This window comes from Xiphophorus maculatus, chromosome 5, assembly GCF_002775205.1.
Source record: "Xiphophorus maculatus strain JP 163 A chromosome 5, X_maculatus-5.0-male, whole genome shotgun sequence".
Classification (NCBI taxonomy): domain Eukaryota; kingdom Metazoa; phylum Chordata; class Actinopteri; order Cyprinodontiformes; family Poeciliidae; genus Xiphophorus; species Xiphophorus maculatus.
The window spans coordinates 25267930-25288925 of NC_036447.1; the positions used below are offsets into that span (position 1 = coordinate 25267930).

Sequence of the window (20996 nt, forward strand, 5' to 3'; positions counted from 1 at the left end):
GCTGATGAGGCACTTCCCTATCCGACGGCCATATTGTTAATTTGCAGACGCTGGCTCATTAACAGAAACATGCACACATGCTGAGCATGACATCGTCAAGGTCAGAGGAGGGCAGGAGGAGCTGTCACAGCTGTCACCCTCGCTGGAGGGTGAAGCCACTGTTTACCAGCGCCGATGCCAAGGTTTCCTCCTTTTGGTCAGGCTACCGACTCCGGAGGCCAGAATTAATTGGCTCATCAGACACGGGCCATCTGGCAGGTACTTAATAATGAAAATACCTTCACAACCTGTTCCAAAAGTCAAATCCAATTGTCAACACCTTGGCAGCACTGTTCCTCCTGTGATAAGTTAAGAGCTTAGTGCAGTGGTCCCCAAACTACGGCCCGCAGGCCAGATGCGGCCCGCCTCCACATTTGGTCCGGCCCCCTGAACAATGCCAGAGTATTTTCATATATGTGCATTTTTATTTGATAAGTTGGACTTTTGCAATAAAATGTTCCTTAGTAATGAACTTTATTTATTATTAACAATTAGTTAGTAACTATTTTATACATGCATATAATTGACCCCAACCCTTTTTTTATGTGGAGAACCCAGTGTTATTTGGTTATTATTTATTTCATAAATAGTGTTATTTCCTGACTTTTGTTCTCTGAAGAATCTAGAAAAGGTTATTTGATTGTGCTTTCTGAAAAACAATACATTTCTATGTTTAGCACTCTTACAATCGTCACACTTTTTCTGTTACAAACTGACCCCGGCCCCCCATCAGAGAAGGGACAAGTTATGTGGCCCTCACAGGAGAAAGTTTGGGGACCCCTGGCTTAGTGGGTCAGTTCTGTGATCCACTCTGTGGTTGGGTGTGTAGAGAGTTTAATGTGTTTTTGTGTCTGAAATCAATCCTGTCCTAACAAATAACTAACATTATAGCTGGATATCAATAGTTGATGCATTTGATTGAATATTCAACCATTTCACTGAACTCGGATCCAGAACCGCACAGGATTCTGGGGGATGTAGGCAGAGAACAGGATTAAGCTGCTCACATTTAGTAAGGTGGGTGGGTGGCATTAACTAACTCACTTGCTCTTTGGTTACCTAGCAACAACTGTGTAGAATGAAAACTGTGGATAAAACAGTAAAGATTTATCCACCAGCTTGGTAATATTATAATCAATTATTATCAATATTGGTTGATAGGAAAAGCTTACATCACGTTATGTTTTTCAGTTATATAGTTGAGCCCTACTTAAAGATAAATATAATTTTCAATCATTTAAATAAAACTGATTTTTTTTTTTTGAGAAATCTATATTGTAATTTTCACAAGTGATCTGAAATATAGACGTGGAGGGACTTGTTGTATGGGAAGGGATTGAGCTCGCTTATTTTCTGACTCTTCATCTGTCTCCGTCTTCTTGGCTCTCTGCAGCGCAAAGATATTTTCTCTTAGGAAATATATCCAGTGTTTTACGTGACACAACCTTCAACATAGATGCAAGCAATTAGAGTTAACATGTTCATGCTGCTGCCATTTCATCCCTGGCATTTCTGGATTTCGTTTAATGAGGCTATATGACAACTCATAACTATAACACCCAGTGAGCTGGTGTTATATCAAGTCATGTTGCCATGCTGGGAAAAAGATTAAACAAGGAAGGATTGGACATAAAATTATCCGGCAAAAGGTAGTGACAAGCACAGCTAGTTATTATTACAGTAGTTTGATGTCAGTATTTACGATGGTGGTTGTATGATGCTAAATTGACAGAGATTTTCATCTCCCACACAGTTCAAATAAGTGGTATTCATTTATTTTTAATTCTAAAATATTAGAGATTATCAACGTGGCAGAACGGGTAACCCTTTAGACTTCTAGATATTTTCCTATCCTACAAACAAACAAGCACAGAGGACTCTATGTTGGTCTAGAGCTGCAGAAGGAGCAGCAGAGAGTCAGTTTGACCCATCTGTAACTTGCATCGTTCTATTTCTGGCAAGAAGCTTCAAAGCTCCAGCTTGTTCTGCTTTCGACTTCCCTACACATGAAGTCAGGTTTGCACTTTTAAGACCGTTTATGACTGTGAAGTGGGCGATGTGGACTCAACGCTTTATCACAGTGCTTTGTGGTAGTATAGATAACGATAAAAGTGATGATAAGAATGCATTACATCTATATCTATGTTGGATAACTGTATCACTGAGACTGTGTGTCACAGCAATTATAGCCCCACAAACACAAATGCCGCTCTTGCAAAACATTCCCATGTGTAATGTGCCTCTTTCTGACACCAGTCACATAAAGAAGAGAGTTTTGTATCACTCAGCTGCACACACGAACTGTGTTTTCAAATTTTCTGCTGTTTATTGATGCTTTTATTAAACAAACAGTGGATGAAATAGTAAAATTTCCAATCTTGATAGTAAGGACAGATATGGGGGGAATTAAGCATGGTGACAATAAGTCAAAATTCTTATCACAATGATATAAGAAATTATCTCATTTATCCCTGATAAAAGTTCACCGCTACCGCCCAGGTTAAAGCTGCCATTTGCAGACCACTTCCTTTGGTTTCCAAAATCAAAGTGTAAAGATGCCGGGTCCATGATCGGAACAGAGCCATTCCCATCATACGAAAGAACAAATTGATGTATAATCAATGCATGTTTATTGTGGAACTATGATCTGCTTTATCTTACAGGAACTAAAGAAGCACTTTATTTATTTGACCTAAAGTATTAAGATTTTTTCTGTGCATTTTTCCTCCAAACTGGTTCAATTGCCAAACTGGTGGTAACGCTACCTTGTCACCAGTTTCAGCTTTGGCTCAGTCCCAATCAAAGCTCTGGAGCTGGTAAGCTAATGTCACATAAATCCCTCACAAGAAAGTAGTTCTGCTTCAAATGTTCCAGTACGGTACCAATGACAGAAACAAGACAGAGACACATGGAGAGGCAAAAACTCCAAGGTTAAATTTTTTATCTTCTGACAAGAAAATTTGTACTATTTTTGAGACCAATAGTACAAACGCAAAGCAGTCGTGACTCGTGTGTTTATATGTTCAAAAATGGACCAGTTGACTCAGCAAACTCTGCATGAGAAATAATTCTTCCTTACATGGTAGATTTCAGCGCCTTCACATGTTGTTTGCGACTTCGAATCAAAAGACGGAGCTAGTGAGGAATGTGACTTCGGTGCAATCGAGCACAAAAGATGAACGGTGAATGTTCGATTAGAAAAAAACTCCCACAACCACATTGACACGGACAGTTGACTCCGAGTCCAGAGGAATATAAACTCCCCAGAGTGAAGGGCATTATTTAAAAAAATACTTAAGGGTCTGGCAGGACTGGACAGGACTAGATATTTGTTATTATGAGACCTCAGAGGGAGTGATGGAATGCATGCAAGTAGGCTTCAGGGCATAAATTGTGTGTGACTTTAATGTACTACAAATAAGTTTATTGGTATGATAGAGAGTGTATTTATATGCTGCAGGGGGAAAAAAGGCGGAAATGCATTCTAATAAAGAATGTTTTGTCTGTCTGAGTTTCAAGACGAGTTCAGTACCAAACTGTTTATTCAAGAGAGTTTAGTGATTTTCTCACTTGAGTTTCGAGAATTAACAATATGCAATGGAATTTATTTGGTGCTTTTCAAAAAAATGGTATTCAGACTTTATGCCCCTTCGGATGACAACCCGTCCTCTGACTTTATGTAGTCAAGCGTCTTGTTTCATGAAAGACTGTATTTGGAAGAAATTTTCCCCCTTTGAAATAAACGGAAGTTGCAAAATTTCATTCACTGTATGCACCCTCAATACATGCAACATATTTACAATAGTTGGATTTTTCAACTTATTAGGACCATCACTAGTATCTGAAAATATTGCAGCATCACAAGAGTCACTATATTGTTTTATTCAAACCAACTTATGTCGCTTTTTAATCACAATAGCAGTTTTTACATCCATTTAGGAAGGGATAGCACCACAGTCGTCACCGTCTCCTGGCTTCTGTCCGTAACCTGTTCAATGTCTCACAAAAGCGTCCCATAACATTATTTTCCATTTGTGTTGGTTGCATGAGGTAACAGCTTTGTTTGGACAGTGATGCACACAGAAACGTTGTAGGGTAACACTTTATTTGACAGAGTGTGCATAAGCCTGACATGACACTGTCAAACATTATATAACACCCGTCAGGAGCATGAAGGAGTCTTTATGAATGCTTATGACTGTTGTCATGAAGTTGTATTAAAACTTGTATTAAAAGTCCATTAAAATAGTCAACTTTGCATTAAAAGTATCATTATTTACCTAATGACAGGTTATGACGACAGTCATAGACATACATAAAGACTCCTTCATGTTCGTAACAGGTGTTATATCAAGTCCATGACAGCACCTTGTCAAATAAAGTGTTACCCTTTGGGGTTTTCCCCAACTTGCTTGCATCTCTTTTGTGGTCCCGCTCTAAACCGTTACCTTTACTGGGTCTTTGCTTACATTGTGTCACACAAAGGAAAAGCAGGGAAAACACACCACAAGTCTATGCCACGCATGCAAAACCTAAACCGAAAGCCCATCAGATCGTGACAGTGCTAAAACAAAGTTGTAAGTTGCCAAAAGTTGCCCAAAGGAAATGTTTATTTCTACCAATTGCTGACATTTCCCAGCGATTATCATTTCAGACGTTCACGCTGTAACCTAACACATCGTTATTGACGATGCTCCTAGGGGAGAGTAATGCAGCCCATCCCAGAGTAATCCCACCCATCCTCTGTCTTCCACTGTTAACACAAGCAACAGGACTCCGTGATGCACATAGACACTTACACCTCTCCACCCCCTCCCTCCAGCAAAGCCAGGACCAAACCCCTTTTTTAGCAAGCAGCGTCACACACCATTAGCATAAAGACTGAGGATCTGCTCGTTAAGACCCGAGAGAGTATAAATATCATCAGCCCAGGGGACCCAACCATCACATCAGCCATCACTCAAAGCTGTTAATACTGCAAGCAGTGGCGTACATGTGATCGAACCTGTGTCTCCTCTATTTATGGTAAGATAATTGGCTCAAATGTGTCCAAATAAACAATGCACTAATCATAGTTAGCTACAAAACCTCTTTAAAAGCAATCTCATTTTATGGTTTTAGCAAATAATAAAAATATTGAACTATGCTGTGACAAACGTGGCCACAGAAGTGCATGGTTTTTAGCCAGGAGACGGCTCTGGCTGGTCAATGAGTAGATCATTCTGTTACAGTTTGACATGTGGAGATAATCATTTAAGGCACTTAGAGTAGCAAATTACACCGAGTAGTTTTAATGACTGTGTGTGATAGACGCCACAGCAGATGGCAGATGTTAATGTGAGCAGTCGTATGCAGGCTGAGATGTTCTCTGTGCCTGTGGAGTCCACTGCATTCTGGGGTTTTATTTCCCCTCCTTATATCAACTGGTGTTTTGCATAATGGCTGAGGAAATGACTTCCTCCTGTTGGATTGCTTATCCTTAGTCCGGAAATAGTGGGCTTTTAGGTTTTATTGCCTTTGCAGCAGCAACCACAATGGAAACAAACCTATACAAGACAAGCAAAAACATGTTGTAGATGCTGGTCTGTAGGCAGGATTGGTGATGACTTTATTATGATCTACAGTATATTGCAGAGCAAGATAGAAAGCTGATCTTTATTTATGTTGGCTACCATGATCAATATGGCTCTTTGTGTATTTCACTTTGTTTTTTCTTAATCTTGTTTCAGTTTTCTTCTTAAGATGTTTTTCTTCCCGAAACAACACACCTCTTAATAAAAATCATAAAACATATTTTGGATGACATTGTTGTATGCAGGCTATGGAAAAATATCATAAGATGCAGGCTATGGAAAAATATCATAAGATGCAGGCTATGGAAAAATATCAGCCGACAATTGTTTTACAGTAAATACAAAAGCCCTCCAAGAAATATCTTGGAACAAATGTTTGTGTGTATGTAATTTTCATAGACTGATATTGACGTTTAAGGCTAAACAGTCCTAAACTAAAAAAATATATTTTAAGTTAAAAGGTAAACAACTTGGGTAACGCACAAACATCAATATGAAAACTAGTTTATGAGACAAAATGAAAAAAAATGAAAATTAAACTAATGAGTCTGTGTTCTGTCCAAGAACTTATAGATGATACGATTATCTTTGGTCGACATTTTCTAATCATGGAATCTGTGGTTCGGTGGGAGGCTACGTTTTGCAGTTCAATCCCACCTTTCTCCCTCTGCACTTAGCTCCAATGTGCCAATCAACCTGTGCGTCTTTGAATGAATGAGCGTCCACATGTGTGAGTGCATCGGGATGAATGAGGTGAACCCAGCCTGAAAGTACTTTTAGTGGTTGGTATTACTAGAGAAATTATGTCTAAGCTCAGTTCATTTGTCATTTAATTGCAATTTGAATCTAATTTAATCACACACTTTCTAATAACAGGATTACTTCGGAACATTGCTAATATTGTAGCTTTTGGTCAATCAATTATTCTTCAAAAACAACCCCAAAATGTCCTGGTTTTATAGAGCTCTCTGCTTTACAAGAGAAAAATTGTTGAACAGCAGGATAACAAACACTGACGATTACAACTGACTTGTAATCGCATCAACGGGAACAACATTTAATTCAAATCTTATGCATCAAAACCAATAATAAGATTTAAAAGGCCGGCATAGAGTGAGACAGACGTAATCCCAGTTTAACATTTCCTTACCGCAGCATCTCCCATACTGCGCTAAGAAAATCGTTTCCTAATCTAACTCAGTTCTGCAAACACTTTTCAGACAATAATTGCCACTCATCTTCTCTGCATTTGTACTTTTTCCACCAATGCTGAGCATGGGAACTCAAAACATCCTCCATTCTCATCTGAGCTTGCCTGAATCGGTAACCACATCCTACCTTTCAGATCATGTTTTGACGACTTGAAAGGCCAGAACGAGTATTAAAAAAATATCTCAGTTTCCATGTTCTATCAGGAAATTTAATCTCCTCAGAGTCTGAGACGTGAATTTAATGAGCCTCTTTCCTATCGGATAAGAAGTCACTGTTGAGTATAGGGAAAGAGAAAAAAAAGTTAGAAAATTCTGCAAATTTGATAACATACTGGCAGGTATGAATATGAATCAGCAGCTTCATTTCTTGCCTTACTGACTGAAAATGATCTCACCTTCCCATTTGTCTCTCTTCACTCTTCCCTTCCTGGGTAAACTGTGTCTTGCTTGGTGCTAACTTGCTATCTCACACTGGCACACTGGCTCCCACACACACAATATAAAACTTACTTTGCTTGTTTATGCAGCACCTAAGATTTGGTCTTACAGTCTTTTCGGGAAAACTCTTGGTAGAAATTGCTTTCCGCTCGAGCTTTCGTGTTGTTTTTCACAGCCTCCTTACAGTTAGTGATCAGGCAGGTCAAATATGACCAGCTGAACAAACTGTAGGAAGAGAGTAACATCCAAGCAGTGTTTTCTAAATGCCCAACAACGGGGATTAAAGTGGGTGATCTATGGCAGCGACTGCAGCTCCATGAAAGAGGGCAAATTTCATTAGATACACCACAAATTTAGAGCATACAGTATGCTCTCGTTTCCTCTGCCACAAGTAGCTCTTTTATATACACTAGCACCAACCCCTGCTCACTGACATCATCCTATCTGGCATGTATCACTGTGTATTTTTTATGGTGGTGTGTATTCTAAAGCATGTTGAATATACAATAACTTCATTTGACTAAAAACAGTCAAGCCTGGCAGGGCTCTGAGAAACACACCGCCACTTCCACGGGCTAAACGCACAGCGCCGTGCCCATCAAAATGCGGCTCGAGTTTCTTTGAAAAGGTGTTTCCTTGGAAGCAGCGCCGGTGCCAAGGCTTGCATAAGGGTGAGTGCTGAAAGCATGTGTTACTGGCATCTAATTCTGTATGGAGTAGGAGGCTCACTTAAGCTTCTATGTTACACCAACATTATCGCAACCTGCCCAATATCGAGCAGGTACCCGGTTTTATAGCCAAAGCAGCTCCAACCAGTCCAGGTCTGGATCATGAACAGGCGAGGATGTGCAGTAGTGTCTGGGGCGGGGGATTACACAAAACCGTGGCACACAGCCCACAGCGAAATCAAATATAGATGATAGATGGCTAGATATAGATTACAGATGTGAAAAATTCCTACTAAGCGTTCGACGCGGCAATGACTGTCTAGTATCATTTGGAATTATCTTTCCCATTGCATTGTTTCCCATTCTTCTTTGTTTTCCCATAGAAAAAAACTATTTCCTCGTTGCTTCTGCACTTAGATGTGTCTGCCTTCCTGGGTTGAGTGATTTATTTTCTTCCTTTGCCTTAGTACTGTTGCAATGCCTGCCCAGGCTGTACCCCGCCTGCTGTCCTATGATAGCTGGAGATCCTACGAGTATAAGCGCGTACAGACAGATGGATGGATGGATGTTTTGTTTTTCCATTCCTTTTGAGAGGACCATTGGCTCAATTACCCTGGGTTTAAGTACATCTCTTTCCTGGATAGAGTCATGGTAGTTAGCTATTGCTGTCATTACCTCTGTATTCCATTTGTTTGTCTTTTCAATGTAAAGTACATTCAGCACAGTGCTTCTAGTTTTGGCTGTGTCTCTTATTTCCACCTTTAATGTTGTATATCATTTATGTTTTTCTCTACAGCAGAGGGAATTCTTGGCTCTGTGCTTCAGCCATCTCTCCTGGTCCAAACTATTTAATAATATATTCCCGCCATTACAGTTCTGCTTTCTCTTCATTTCTATTTCACACAGAAATCGCTTTTGCCTCATTGTGTCTATATAGTACATATAATAACTAACAGTGTAGTGTGAAATGACTTGGGATCTTCTGCATTTGCAAAGCTTTAATTTACCATTAAAGTTTTCAGTGTTTACAATCTGCCCATTTGTTTTGTCAAGTACATTAACGTTGTATTTGTTGTAAACTGCCACCATAAAAATGAAATGACCTGAATCACTAAACATAGTGGACCAACAGACAGACAGTCTGATTTATAGTGTTATTCATCGGCATCCAATTCTCAACAAAAGTCAACTTGAAGAACTTTCAAGAAAAGACTCAAATCTCTGCCCACTTAAATATAATTTAAATATATTCTCATAAAACGGTTCACTGCAATTCAAGCTATAGTTTTTTAGATGAAACCACAATCTCCAATGTTGGCTTCAAATATTGACTTGATGATAACAGGGCAGACTTTAAGAACAGAACAGGCCAGTCTAAAACAGAGGGCCAGCACCCTAGCTGGAAGGTAAATTGACTAAACATACAGATGAAAGGCTCCATTGCCTGTGACAATCCAAGATGCCTCTGGCAAAGATGATGCAATTTAGCACCACTCCAGTTTAATCTTGTTTTCAATTCTCGGGCAGAATCCTTGTAATGAGACTTTGTGCGTCCCAAGCTTTGAGAGCAGAATACCGCTCCCTGCAGATGTGCTGTCAGTTAAGAGCCTCCCACGTGATTTGCACTTTTAAATATTGCTTCACTTTTTCTGGAGGCGAAACGAGTTCTTATCATTAAACACGAGCGCCCTCACGTTAAGTGCATGCAGTTTGCCTTTTCAATGTGTCTTTGAGTCGAACTTTTAAATAACGGTCCAACACATTGAAGCTCATTGCATTGACTCTGATGGGAAGTACTGTATTTTAAATGTATTTACTTACAAATATATGAAAATGCTTTCAGTAAGCAATCAAAGTATTGATTCTTGGACTTCACCCAAAAAGCATCGTTTTTAATATTTTGTCTTGCCATTGCAACACTTATTACTTATCTCAGGTTTAGGCTAAGTAAATGCTTCAGTATCACACTTAAGTAATTTCTAAAAAAATAACACTAGTTTGACATTTGACATTTAGGATGTAAATGGTTTGACATTTTTTGTTGTTTTTTTTATGTTACAAGAGTTATAAGTTACTGACCATACTACAGCTTAGTCAATTCTAATGCTTGATTCTGAACTGAAGTTACATTTCATATGTTTTCCAGGCACATAGAGCCATTTTATAGCACAGTCAAGAAACTATGTTGCCTTCAGTCGTGATAAAAATGCTGTAGATAAAAAATTGCCTTTTTATAATTTTAGCACTTTAAATTTGGGCCTCGGTCTCTATAAGAAACTCTTGTTCTTTCTGAACCTCCGCCTTCAGGAAGTCATCACAACATGGCTCCTCTATTAACCCTTTAACAACATTTTTACCAGCGTTGCGTTGGTAAAAACGCAACGCTGACATAATGAGCTCAACAGATGTGCAGCTCCTCCAGGTGTTTGCTAATTGCTGCTGGCTAGTCTGTAGGAGCTGAGTGGGGGAGTCACATTCCAGGTATGTTTTGATGAGGGAATAACATTATTACTTGACGTAAAGCTTAGGAAAGTACATTTTATATAATACTGTCCCTTTAACAAGTAACCAATATATTTCTGTATGCTTGTATGCACAACCAAATAAACTTTCCCTATTTAAATGCCGCACTGCAGACACACCGGGTCAGAGAAATAATCCGATCACCACAACTTAATTAAAGCTTTTTCTAAAAACACTTTATCCCAAATGCTGTTTATTTGTTAAGTATGACTAACTAACCGATGTGAATGTAAAACCATCTATTTGGAGACTTTTGACTTGGTTTCCGCACTGAAACATGTTCTCCTAATTGTGCACTGAAAAAATAACTAAGCAGAGTGGCTCACTTTTTCCAGTATTTTCAATCCCCACCTGCACATTTTGACCATCTTTTAGTAGTTTTCCTTTTTTTTTGATGGGGACTAAAGGGATGATGTGAATCTTAACACCGTGAATAATTACCCACAGCAGGCCTGAAAGCAGTGAAAGTAGATCTGTTTCTCTGACATTATTTTGTTACTGTCACACAAACGCCGGCATCTCTAATTTGGTGTATTCTGATGCGTTATATTTGGTTTTGAGGTCAATCTTTCTAAACATAACCCATTCATGCTAAAGTCTGCTGAAAGCTATCTTAACGTTACATCAGCGGTTGCACTGATGTTCCATCTGACTATTGATGACATATCAGCTTCTTGAATGAATATTACAGAGCTCTAACCGCTGCCGTTTTGTAGCGTCAAATTGAAAGCCAAAGGGTTGCACGACACAAACCAACTTTTGAGGTACGCGATTAATAGAATACAATAAAACAAAACAATGCAGAATGTAACTTAAATAAATTTTGACAAACAGAAAAACCATGAAGGTGTCTCTACTGTTCAGCCTCCATTTTCTGTCCATTTGTTATAGGTTTGTTTTGGATGATGTGTCACCCTCGGGTCAGCTCTGTCCGTTTCCAAGGAAATGTGCTGCTGCTTAACTGTATTACTCTGTCACAACTATCTGTGCACTGAACAGGCCCGAGGGGCTAAGAGGTGATTGTTTGAGCATACGGGTGTATACTCGTGTGTAGGGGTGTGCGTGTGCGCGCGTGTGTGCGCAAGAAGAAAGGAAATCAGTGCAAACAGACTAGCAGATTTCCTCGGGTCAAATGTGCTGTACTGGTTAAGTGGACATTAATGATGCAATAGCCACACACCCACACAAACGCAGGCACATCGTACCTCTCAGGTTCATCTGCCGTGCCCCTGCGATGAAACCAAGAGCTCTTGAATTATTGATGGCGCTCTTCCGTAAAGCACTAAACTTACATGAGCTGCAGGCTAACGTTATACCTAGCAGCCAAACAAAACATTTAGCCAAACTGTGATAATCTCCAACCAGCAAGGCTACCACTACCCACCAACCTCTAGGTATGTAACAGCAGAAGTGGTATTGTAGATAAGCAAATCAGCAGATCAACCGATGTTGGTTTGAACCCAATTAAACTGATGGGTTTGGTTCATCAGCTCAAAGACAGGATGCCTGTTGTCCCAGCAGCTATGGCTGTGAGGAAAAATGCATTTCTGCCTCGTCAAGCCAGAGTTAGCTTCTGCTGAAGAGACCTGCGACCGCTCGACACACTCCATTTCTTATACTAGAGGGAGTTATAAAACACAAAAATGAGTCATAAGATGCACATAGCTGAGATACAGCAGATTCAGAAGATATTATCTGGCTGAAGGAGTTATTGGTTTTCTGCTCTGCTTTAAGCCTGGTAATATGTGTGTGGCTGCCTTTGGCAAAGGCGACTCAGCTGGAACTGCGCAAAAACCCCCAAAAAACAACAAAACAAAACATAAAAACAACAATCAGACAGTTTAGTAGTGAAAGGGTTGTACTTTTAAAAGGGGACAGATTTGATTTGTAGCAGTTGTGAAAGAAAACGGACTAAAACAGAATTGAGTTTGTCTGAAAATGGGCATTAGGGCCAGACAAGTTATTGAACAACTTGAACCTGGTTTCTTAGTGGGTCACGGAGCACCTTGCTCAAGCTACCTTATGCTTCTGGAGACTCCATGCAATCTGTGGGGCGCTCTATTTAGAGAGTCTGGGTTGACGATCCCGACTGACACACTGACATATCTCCAGTTACAGAGGCCAGGCTCCGAGTGCCCAGAGCCTGGCACCAGGAATGTCCATGGAGTTTCACACGTAAAGAGCTGACAAGCAAACGACTGATAGCATATAGCTATCTATCCTAACCCATCTTAACTTATTGTCGTGGCTGTAAAAAATTTTCTTTGTACTAGTCACCCATTGAAACTTTTCAGAATTTATGAGAAGTGTCATTAATACTTAAAGACGGCAGCATCCCTTTTGGTGAAAATGATATAATTATAGAGCAAAACTGGTTTTCAGATCAGTAAATGTGTACATTTTGTTAGTTAGGCATTCCAGTGCAATTGTGTTTTATTAAGTAATAAGGGGAACTGGTTTGCAAGATGCACATCTATGCACAACTTAGAGTACAGGACCACTGGGGTTATAACTCCTTTTTTCCCTAAGGAGCTCTTTTCTAAAAATCTGTTGACGTCACATGAAGTCACAAGATGGACTGCGGTTCGGGATCGGACAAGTTACTGAACAATGTCCCCCGAAAACCATGAACCTGGTTTCACTGGGATGAAGAGCAGTCAAGGTCTGAATTCAGCTTCCTTCACTAAATGTCAAAATGTCCAGTGGGCATTTGACAATGCCTCCAATCTGCTCACCAGGAAGGGAGCGCATGAGTGACCGGAAGTGTAAAAGCACATTTATATTAATAGCAAAGCATCTCCACTTTTAGACAAGATGCCAAAGACGTGGAAAGAAGGCACAAAATGTTCAGATCAAAAATGTCTTCAGGGTCTATAGTGGCACTGACCACAAAAGGCATCAACAGAATAGTTGAAAGTTTGGCTTTTCTGGTTTTTGTAAAGTGGCTCGATGAGATATTTCAGCACCGCTTGTTACAGGCGGTGCCTTCCATGACGGGACAGGAACACTGACACTGAATGAACCTTATTAGCCACCCGCAGCTCTTCTGATTGCGCCGTGACTTTTGTTAGTCTTACCCTAGAACTCTTTCTTCGGAAAGGCGTGAACAAGGAAAAAGGCTTCTCTCCTGAGAGAGCCCAAAATGACAAACTACCCCAATTTCCATTTCCACAAATTTGTTTGTGATTAAATTATCCTCAAACCTTCTAGACACTTTGCAGCTCTAATTGCGAGGGAAATAATGCCAATTAGTTAAGTAAGATTCATCTTTCCTTCGTACCTCAACAGACTGCGACATTTTTATACGAGGATGAACAAGAGTGGCTGGTAAAGAGCAACAGAGGGCTGAATGTTAAAAATGCATTCTGGCACCATTTCATATGTGCTGAAGTCTAATGACATAAACAGCAGCAAAAAAAAAATAGGAGGGAACAGCTGGTACTCAGGTACTTACGTCTGTGTCGGGCCCCTTATCTGCCCCCGGGCAGGAGAACGTGACCAATTCATGGCACCTCTTGTGGACCACAAAACAGCAAACTGCAGGGCAAGAAAACAAGACGAAGTCAGGAAAGAGATTCAGAGCAGCAAACATTGGAGAAAGACATGACAAAAAGATGTAAAAGGCCCTAACTTCTAGTGTTTTATGAATGATACATTAAGATACACCAAAGCGTTTTGCAAAACAGAGTAAGGACCTAAAAAATGGCCACTTCTCATCTTGTCAAAATGTCCAGTGGGCTTTTGACAATGCCTCCAATTTGCTCAAAAATTAAAGTCCAAACTCAAACATTAAAGTCCTAGCCCCACTTAAAAAACAGGTATGAACACTACAGACGAAAAGTGTTGAGAGCTGAATGTTTTAAGGTCACTACAGCGAAGGTACAATCTTCCATACTGACCAATCTAGAAGTAGGAACATCCAAAAGATCTAGAAGTAGAACAAAGACAATCTGGAAATGTATGCTATCTCAAGAAAACTTTAGAAACAAACAGAAAACTTTTATAAGGATACCAGAGAGGTGATGCTAACAGAGGAATGAAACCAGCGTTTTTTCTGGCTACCAAGAAAGAGTGTGATGGAAAAACTCTGGAGCAGCTGTAGAGCTGACCAAGCAGACCGACTGATGCCAAAAGCAGGACACTTACAATCTGCAGCTTCAGGGTTTCCCCCAGAAAACTTGCTAAGCCAGGTGGTCGGGGCACTGAGGCGGTCCACCGGGGTTTTGTATTAAAAGATGTTAAGTTGACATTTAAAGTATTCCTTTGTCTCACTAAAGAAAACCCTTGGATAACCTGCGTTAGAAATTCAGCTGATTGTGGAGAAGACAAAATGCATTCATAATGGATATTCAGAACAAGAGGATGAGGTAAAAAAATAATAATAATAATTGTATTTATAAATAAAAATAAATAAAAATAGGTATATTTTTATTTATTTGAGGTGAAGCCAAGTTATTTGACATGTGTCTCCATCTTGACTGAAACGTTCACAGGTATAAACATAAATTTGGGGATTTTTTAAAAAAATGATTAAATTGCGACACTTCTGGCTTTCCATACACGCCGAGGTCCAAATTGTTAAAACTTTAGTCTTCTGCTTGTGTGATGTTTAAATTTGAGCTCCAAATGTCACGTGTCATTCTGTTAGCAGTTGAGGCTCAACAGCAGTGTCTTAATTTCATTCGCAGCCGCTCACCTCCGCCCACAAATCCAGTGTGGAGCGGTGAGAAGACGTCTGGTGGGAATGCTCACTCGGAAAACAGTAGAGAACAATTAAAGTTTACAAGCTTCCCAAAGTTACCCATTAGCCCTGTTCCACTGGCAAAGACGCACAACATACAGTACAGACCAAAGGTTTGGACACATCTTTCTAATTCAATGGGTTTTCTTTACTTTCATGACTATTTATAAGGCAAGAAATCCCACTTATTAACCTGACAGGGCACACCTATGAAGTGAAAACCATTTCAGGTGACGACCTCTTGAAGCTCATCAAGAAAATGCAGAGTGTGTACAAAGCAGTAATCACAGCAAAAGGTTGCTACTTTGAAGAAACTAGAATATAAGGGGTATTTTCAGTTGTTTTACACTTTTTTGTTTAGTGCATATTTCCACATGTGTTATTCATAGTTTTGATGCCTTCAGTGTGAATCTACAATGTCAATAGTCATGAAAATAAAGGAAACTCATTGAATTAAAAGGTGTGTCCAAACGTTTGGTCTGTACTGTATGTCTGACCGGAACTGCTGTGTCTGTTGGTGCCATTAGAGCCGAGGACACAAATGAGAGAGGTCCATCTGCTGGATTGTACCTGCGCCTTACGGCGCATCAGGTGTCTGATTTTCAACAAATAGTCCTTAGGTGACTCCAGGAATGCCGTTTCTTTATATCAAAGTAATGGAGTGGCTGCCTGACCCAGAGCAGAGGAACAGACTGAAGCTGAATATTGTCCTTTCTCTGCCTGTGGCGCACCAAATATTTTATACTTTGCTGGAGCGCCTTAAACTCAAAGTCAGAAGTTGTGTCTGCTGCCAAACCACTTTACGTTTGGGGTGGTGGGTAATTTGATGGTTGTGGGGCCCAGTTCTTGCCACCAAAACCATCATGACTGACTTGATTTGTGTGTCGTCTGCATAGAGGTGAAATGAACTGATGCATTTGCAGAAGCAGGCTCAAGAGAATCATGTACAATGTCAATAAAACTGACCCAAAGACAAAACCTTGTGGTACTCCAATGGCAACAGGGGGTTCTTGGGAAAAAGAGTTTTCCTACTTAACAGAGGAGGACCAACTAAACAAATGTGGAGTGATCACTGAATACCCAACAACATCCAATGGGACGTAACAAAACCAAAACGCCACACTTACTGCAACGCACCCCGAAAGCTGACTGGAATTTCTCTTTAATATCGTCGCCCTTCTCCACCGTCCAACATTTCTAAGTACACACAGACAGGCACAGTTGGCTATCATGAATCTACTGAATGCACATCCGGGGCCTCACACTCGAATCCTTGTGCCTACACGCTGTCAGAGCACTAGAATGGTTCTGTATGTCTAAGTGCTAGGTCGCCGAGTACACCAAAGCACACAGCCAATGGAAGCAGCTGAGTGAATGTGGAGGAAGGCGCCTGTTACCGAACTGCCTCACACCAAGACGAGACAGGGAGCGGAGGGCTGAGTGGGGATCATAAACAGAGAGAGAGAGAATAATAAAAACTATTTTTCCCATCTGAGAGAAAATGTGTCTAATTAACTGTTAGTTCTGCTTAAGGACCTTTTTGAAAGAGAACTCTGTTTTTTTTTTTTTTTCTTTGACAAGCTAATGTTCTCAAGGCCAGAGCTCACCTCGTGAGATAAAAGCGTCGAGCTCTGCTGTTTTCAATGGTCTTCGTTTCTAGTCTCTACAAACGTCTTTTAGTGACTTCATTTACGTCAGCGACGAGATGCACCGGCCTTGGTTGGTCGCTTCATTTCATTCCCTCTAAAAATACCAAGATTGGTTCAGAGATAAGTTCAGAAATTTAACTCTGCTCGGCTTCAACATCAAACACTTCTGGGCTTTCGCTGATTTTTCTGAACTGTTCTTTTTCCAGATTATGCAACTTGCAAGATGTATAAAAGCAAGAGATTGGTCTATAAATTACATAAAAAACATTGTTGATGTTCTCTACTGCACACGTTTTGAGACCTTCTTAAAGCAACGTAATTGTAATGGCATAACAATACAAGAACACATCCTCAAAGGTGAATAAACTTTAAATTCTAATGAACATTTAACGCTGGAACTGGAAGACATTTTAATATCCAAAATAACAAAAAAACAAACAAGGTCGCTTAAGTTGCCTACGTTTCTTGAGGTCAGTTCTAAACAACTCTAATTTCTAAGATCTGCATTTAATCTCTATTTATTTGTAAATGTCACTTCTTTGCCAAGGTTTGTGTCTTCGTACAAAATGAAAATTGATAGCATGTTTAGGCATAACTCTTGACCTAGAAAGTCTCATACAGGCAATAACCTTAAAAAACCCCCAAAAAACACTGAAACTCAACCGTCACTGTTTTCATTAGAGATATACATCATCATGCACTGAGGAAGGAGCAAACTGCATAAAAAGACCTGTAATCGAAACAACTTCAAGCTCAAACGAAATTTGCTGCTGCTGCCCAAATGGGCAGGCAAAATGTCCGAACCTTTTACAGTCAAATGAGACAAACTATTTCATTACTGCTGTGGTGGTGTTGTCATAGTCACCAGTCCATCACAGGGTGCTGCATAAATATATATTGTAGAAAAAAAAAGAGGAAGCATACAAATGTGCTGTAATTTGGTATCAAAGTTAAACCTATCTGCGGTCTGTCCTGTGACAAATCTGCATCCACTATTATTAAAAATATGCCAGATAAATCTGATGTTGCTGGCAGATTATTAATCATAACTCCAACCTCATGAAATCAACATTTCTTCTCAGTGTGATAATCTCCACTGCGTTCGGACCACATATTACATTTTTCTCATGAATAATTCACAACAACATGCTTTGTTTGGCACTTAACAGCAACATCCCGATATCATACAGCGGCTTTGATCTATGTTTTTTAATATACGTTATCTGTTGGATGTGACGTGGTTAAAACCCCCCAAAATGAAACGCATTCCAAGCGTTTTACATAGTCATTGTCACGCCTCATCGCACGGTGTGCTGTCATTGTAGATGTTTGAAATGTGGGCGGCAAAGATCCTGTCAATATTTACCCTGTTCTTTGAATTTCAGTAGCCACCAATTCCCTTGGAAAGAAGCTTTACACCCCACACTTCACATTAACAGGCATGTCTGGTCAAATATTAACTAATGGATTTGAGCAGGCAGGGATGGGAAATTAAAAATAACGTCCTTTTCAGCAATCCTTAATTCATTTTGAAGCAAAATAAGGCAAAAATGTGCCGCATGGATTTTCCTTTGCCATGTAAAAAAATTCCAGGAAAAATGTTTCACCTCTCTTTATCTGTATCGTCGTAAAGCGCACCATAAATTGCCTCATATGAGGAATGCCACAAAAGCGGAAGGTCAAGGGTTACTCCTGCAGCAGAGGATGACTTCATCGCTTTAACCACTTCAGCTCCAATGAAACTATGGCTCATAATGTAAGTGGCTTCAGTGTTTCTGTCTAGCTTTTCACAAGAAATGACTGTGGTCTAATTATTTTTAAAAGGAGGGGGTATAAAACAAAGGAGAATTGAAATGAGTAGCAACAAGAATGCTGCTTGGGCCAGAAACACCACAAATGGACCCAGACCAGTGGAAATCCATATCAAGACTTAATGAGTCCTTCATTGGAGGCAGAGACGGTGAGCAGATGGTATCTTCACGTGTGATTCTCACTTTGGAGCACAAAGATAAAAGTGTGATAGTGATGAGGGAAAAGCAGAACATTCTGCTTTTCCAACAAACATTTTTAAATAAGTTAAGGGTTTATAGTTTTCAATAAGGCAAAAATAGATTTTTTGGAAAGTAGTTAGAGCCGGTTAAGAATATCCGGAGGTGCTGCTGGTTATACGCCGCCTCATGAGACCCGTCAACCACAATAAACTGCCCTATTATCACAATAAAACATTAAAACTAATCGCTAGGCAAATATGGGAACTCCCTCAAGACCAACTCAGGTGACAACATCACTGAACGTGTTTTAGTGAGCCATTCAGTGAACAACACAACCATATAACTACTGAAATAATCCACTAATAGCTGACTGCTCATAGTAACTACAGCAGAGTCTAGATTTACGGCTTGAAACCGACCCGAACCGAAATTAGCTGCTTTAATCTACGTACAGTTTAAGGAGTTGACAACATAACATATTGAGAAAAGAAAGAAAGAAAGAAAGAAAGCAAGGGGCAGACGTTCTTTAGACTGTAACAATATCAGCACACTGCACAATAAATATGCCCTGCTCCGCTCCTATCAGTCACACATCCCAGATGAATTGCACTTGACTCACCCTGCGGTTACAACAAGCAACAAGATGGAGCTGGAACACGTTAAACACAAGCTAACTCAAATTATGGTCCAATCAGCGAAAGCTTAATTAAAATAATATATCGTCAGGTTTATGTCAGGTTCGGGCTTAGAGTTGATGCTAATTAGTCGGGCACAATGCGTACCGGCTTGGGCTGGGTCGGGTTGGATTTGTTTTTAGGTAGCAGGCAGCATAACTAGCAGTGCTTGGAAAACTGGAACGAAACTTTAAAAAAATACCGAAATAAAACAGAGAAATTTCCAAATCAGTTCGAGAACTGCTTTAGAGAGCCAGGAGTCAGGCTGGAAACCTATTTGTATTGACATATACTTTAATAATGGCAAATCAATACAACCCCCCCAACACAGACATTTCGCATCATCACCAACCCCGACCCGTTGGACTCGCTTTGCCTCAGAGGAGCAATCAGTCAGCCCAATCCACAGCCAGCATGAAACCAGGAAAACATAACTCACACCACCGCCAGCCAATAAGCGAGACAGGCAATACATTTCAGGAGCAGAGAACTTCCATAACTCATCCCGAACTGGAGGCCGATGGGACGCGGCAAACCCACTTCTCTGATTTAAAGACAAAAAAAGGCCTTAAATTGTTAATGTCAGAGCTGCAGGTAGCAATCTTCTTATTTACGAGTCTCTGTCCAACACATGAGTAAGAATTGATGCCCATCTTCTGTTTATTCAAATTTAGAGATGACTCTTGGTGCTTAAATTCTACCAATATTTATTAATATCCATTAGAAAACATTTGCAAGGTCAATAGCAGAATCAATCTTAGAAACTATGAAGACTCAACATGAGAAGGCAAAGACTAAAGTCTTTTTTTAATTTTGAGGGGATTTCTCACTTCACAAATTTTTGAATACTGAAACTTTTATTTCCAAAGGAGGTTAAAATGTAAACGCAGTTGCAACCAAAGTGCTGCCCAGTTCCTGTTAGCACAATACTTCATCTAGTAAAGTAAGTCTTAACATTTATTATAGGTTATGGACGTGAAGGTTAGAGCTTAAAGCTCAACAACCTGTTGTATTTGGTTAGCCATAGATGCTAATGATGCTAAAGTTTGAAAATCTGAGATCCTTTTCAGATCCTCGCCCTAACCATTTGTTTCTTTCTATGTGTTATTTTCTTCTGTTGGGGGACGCCTTCAACCTCTGCAAGTTTGTACATTACACAGTAATGTAGCTAATTTTACCTGAATTATGCTGAGATTATTATGAAAATTGATTGCTACTTAATTTCTAAATTGGGAAAATGAAAAAAATAAAAATAAATAAACACAAATAGCCAAGTTTCACTTTTTAAAGTGCAACTAATACGAGACACACTTTAAAAAAAATGACATGTTGAGATCTTCAGAGGCAACTTTTTTTAATTTTTAAAAATATTAATATTATAAGCTATGACAAAAGTAGCAGCAATACATCTGGAGCATATGAGCCATGAAAAATGTCATAATTTAGACATTTTTCGTATCTGTAAGAAATCAGGTGTCAGAAATACAAC

At 39.7% G+C, this 20996-nt stretch overlaps 1 protein-coding gene across 2 annotated transcripts in view; it reads right to left on the reverse strand.

Annotated features, from left to right (window-relative positions):
- The window catches only part of prkca (protein kinase C alpha), a 141039-nt gene that overhangs the window by 75646 nt on the left and 44397 nt on the right, over positions 1 to 20996 (reverse strand). For both annotated transcript variants that reach the window (XM_023334318.1, XM_005807880.3), the window contains exon 3: positions 13907 to 13989. In XM_023334318.1, coding sequence (XP_023190086.1) covers positions 13907 to 13989 — 83 coding nt within the window. The remainder of the gene's footprint in view (positions 1 to 13906; positions 13990 to 20996) is intronic.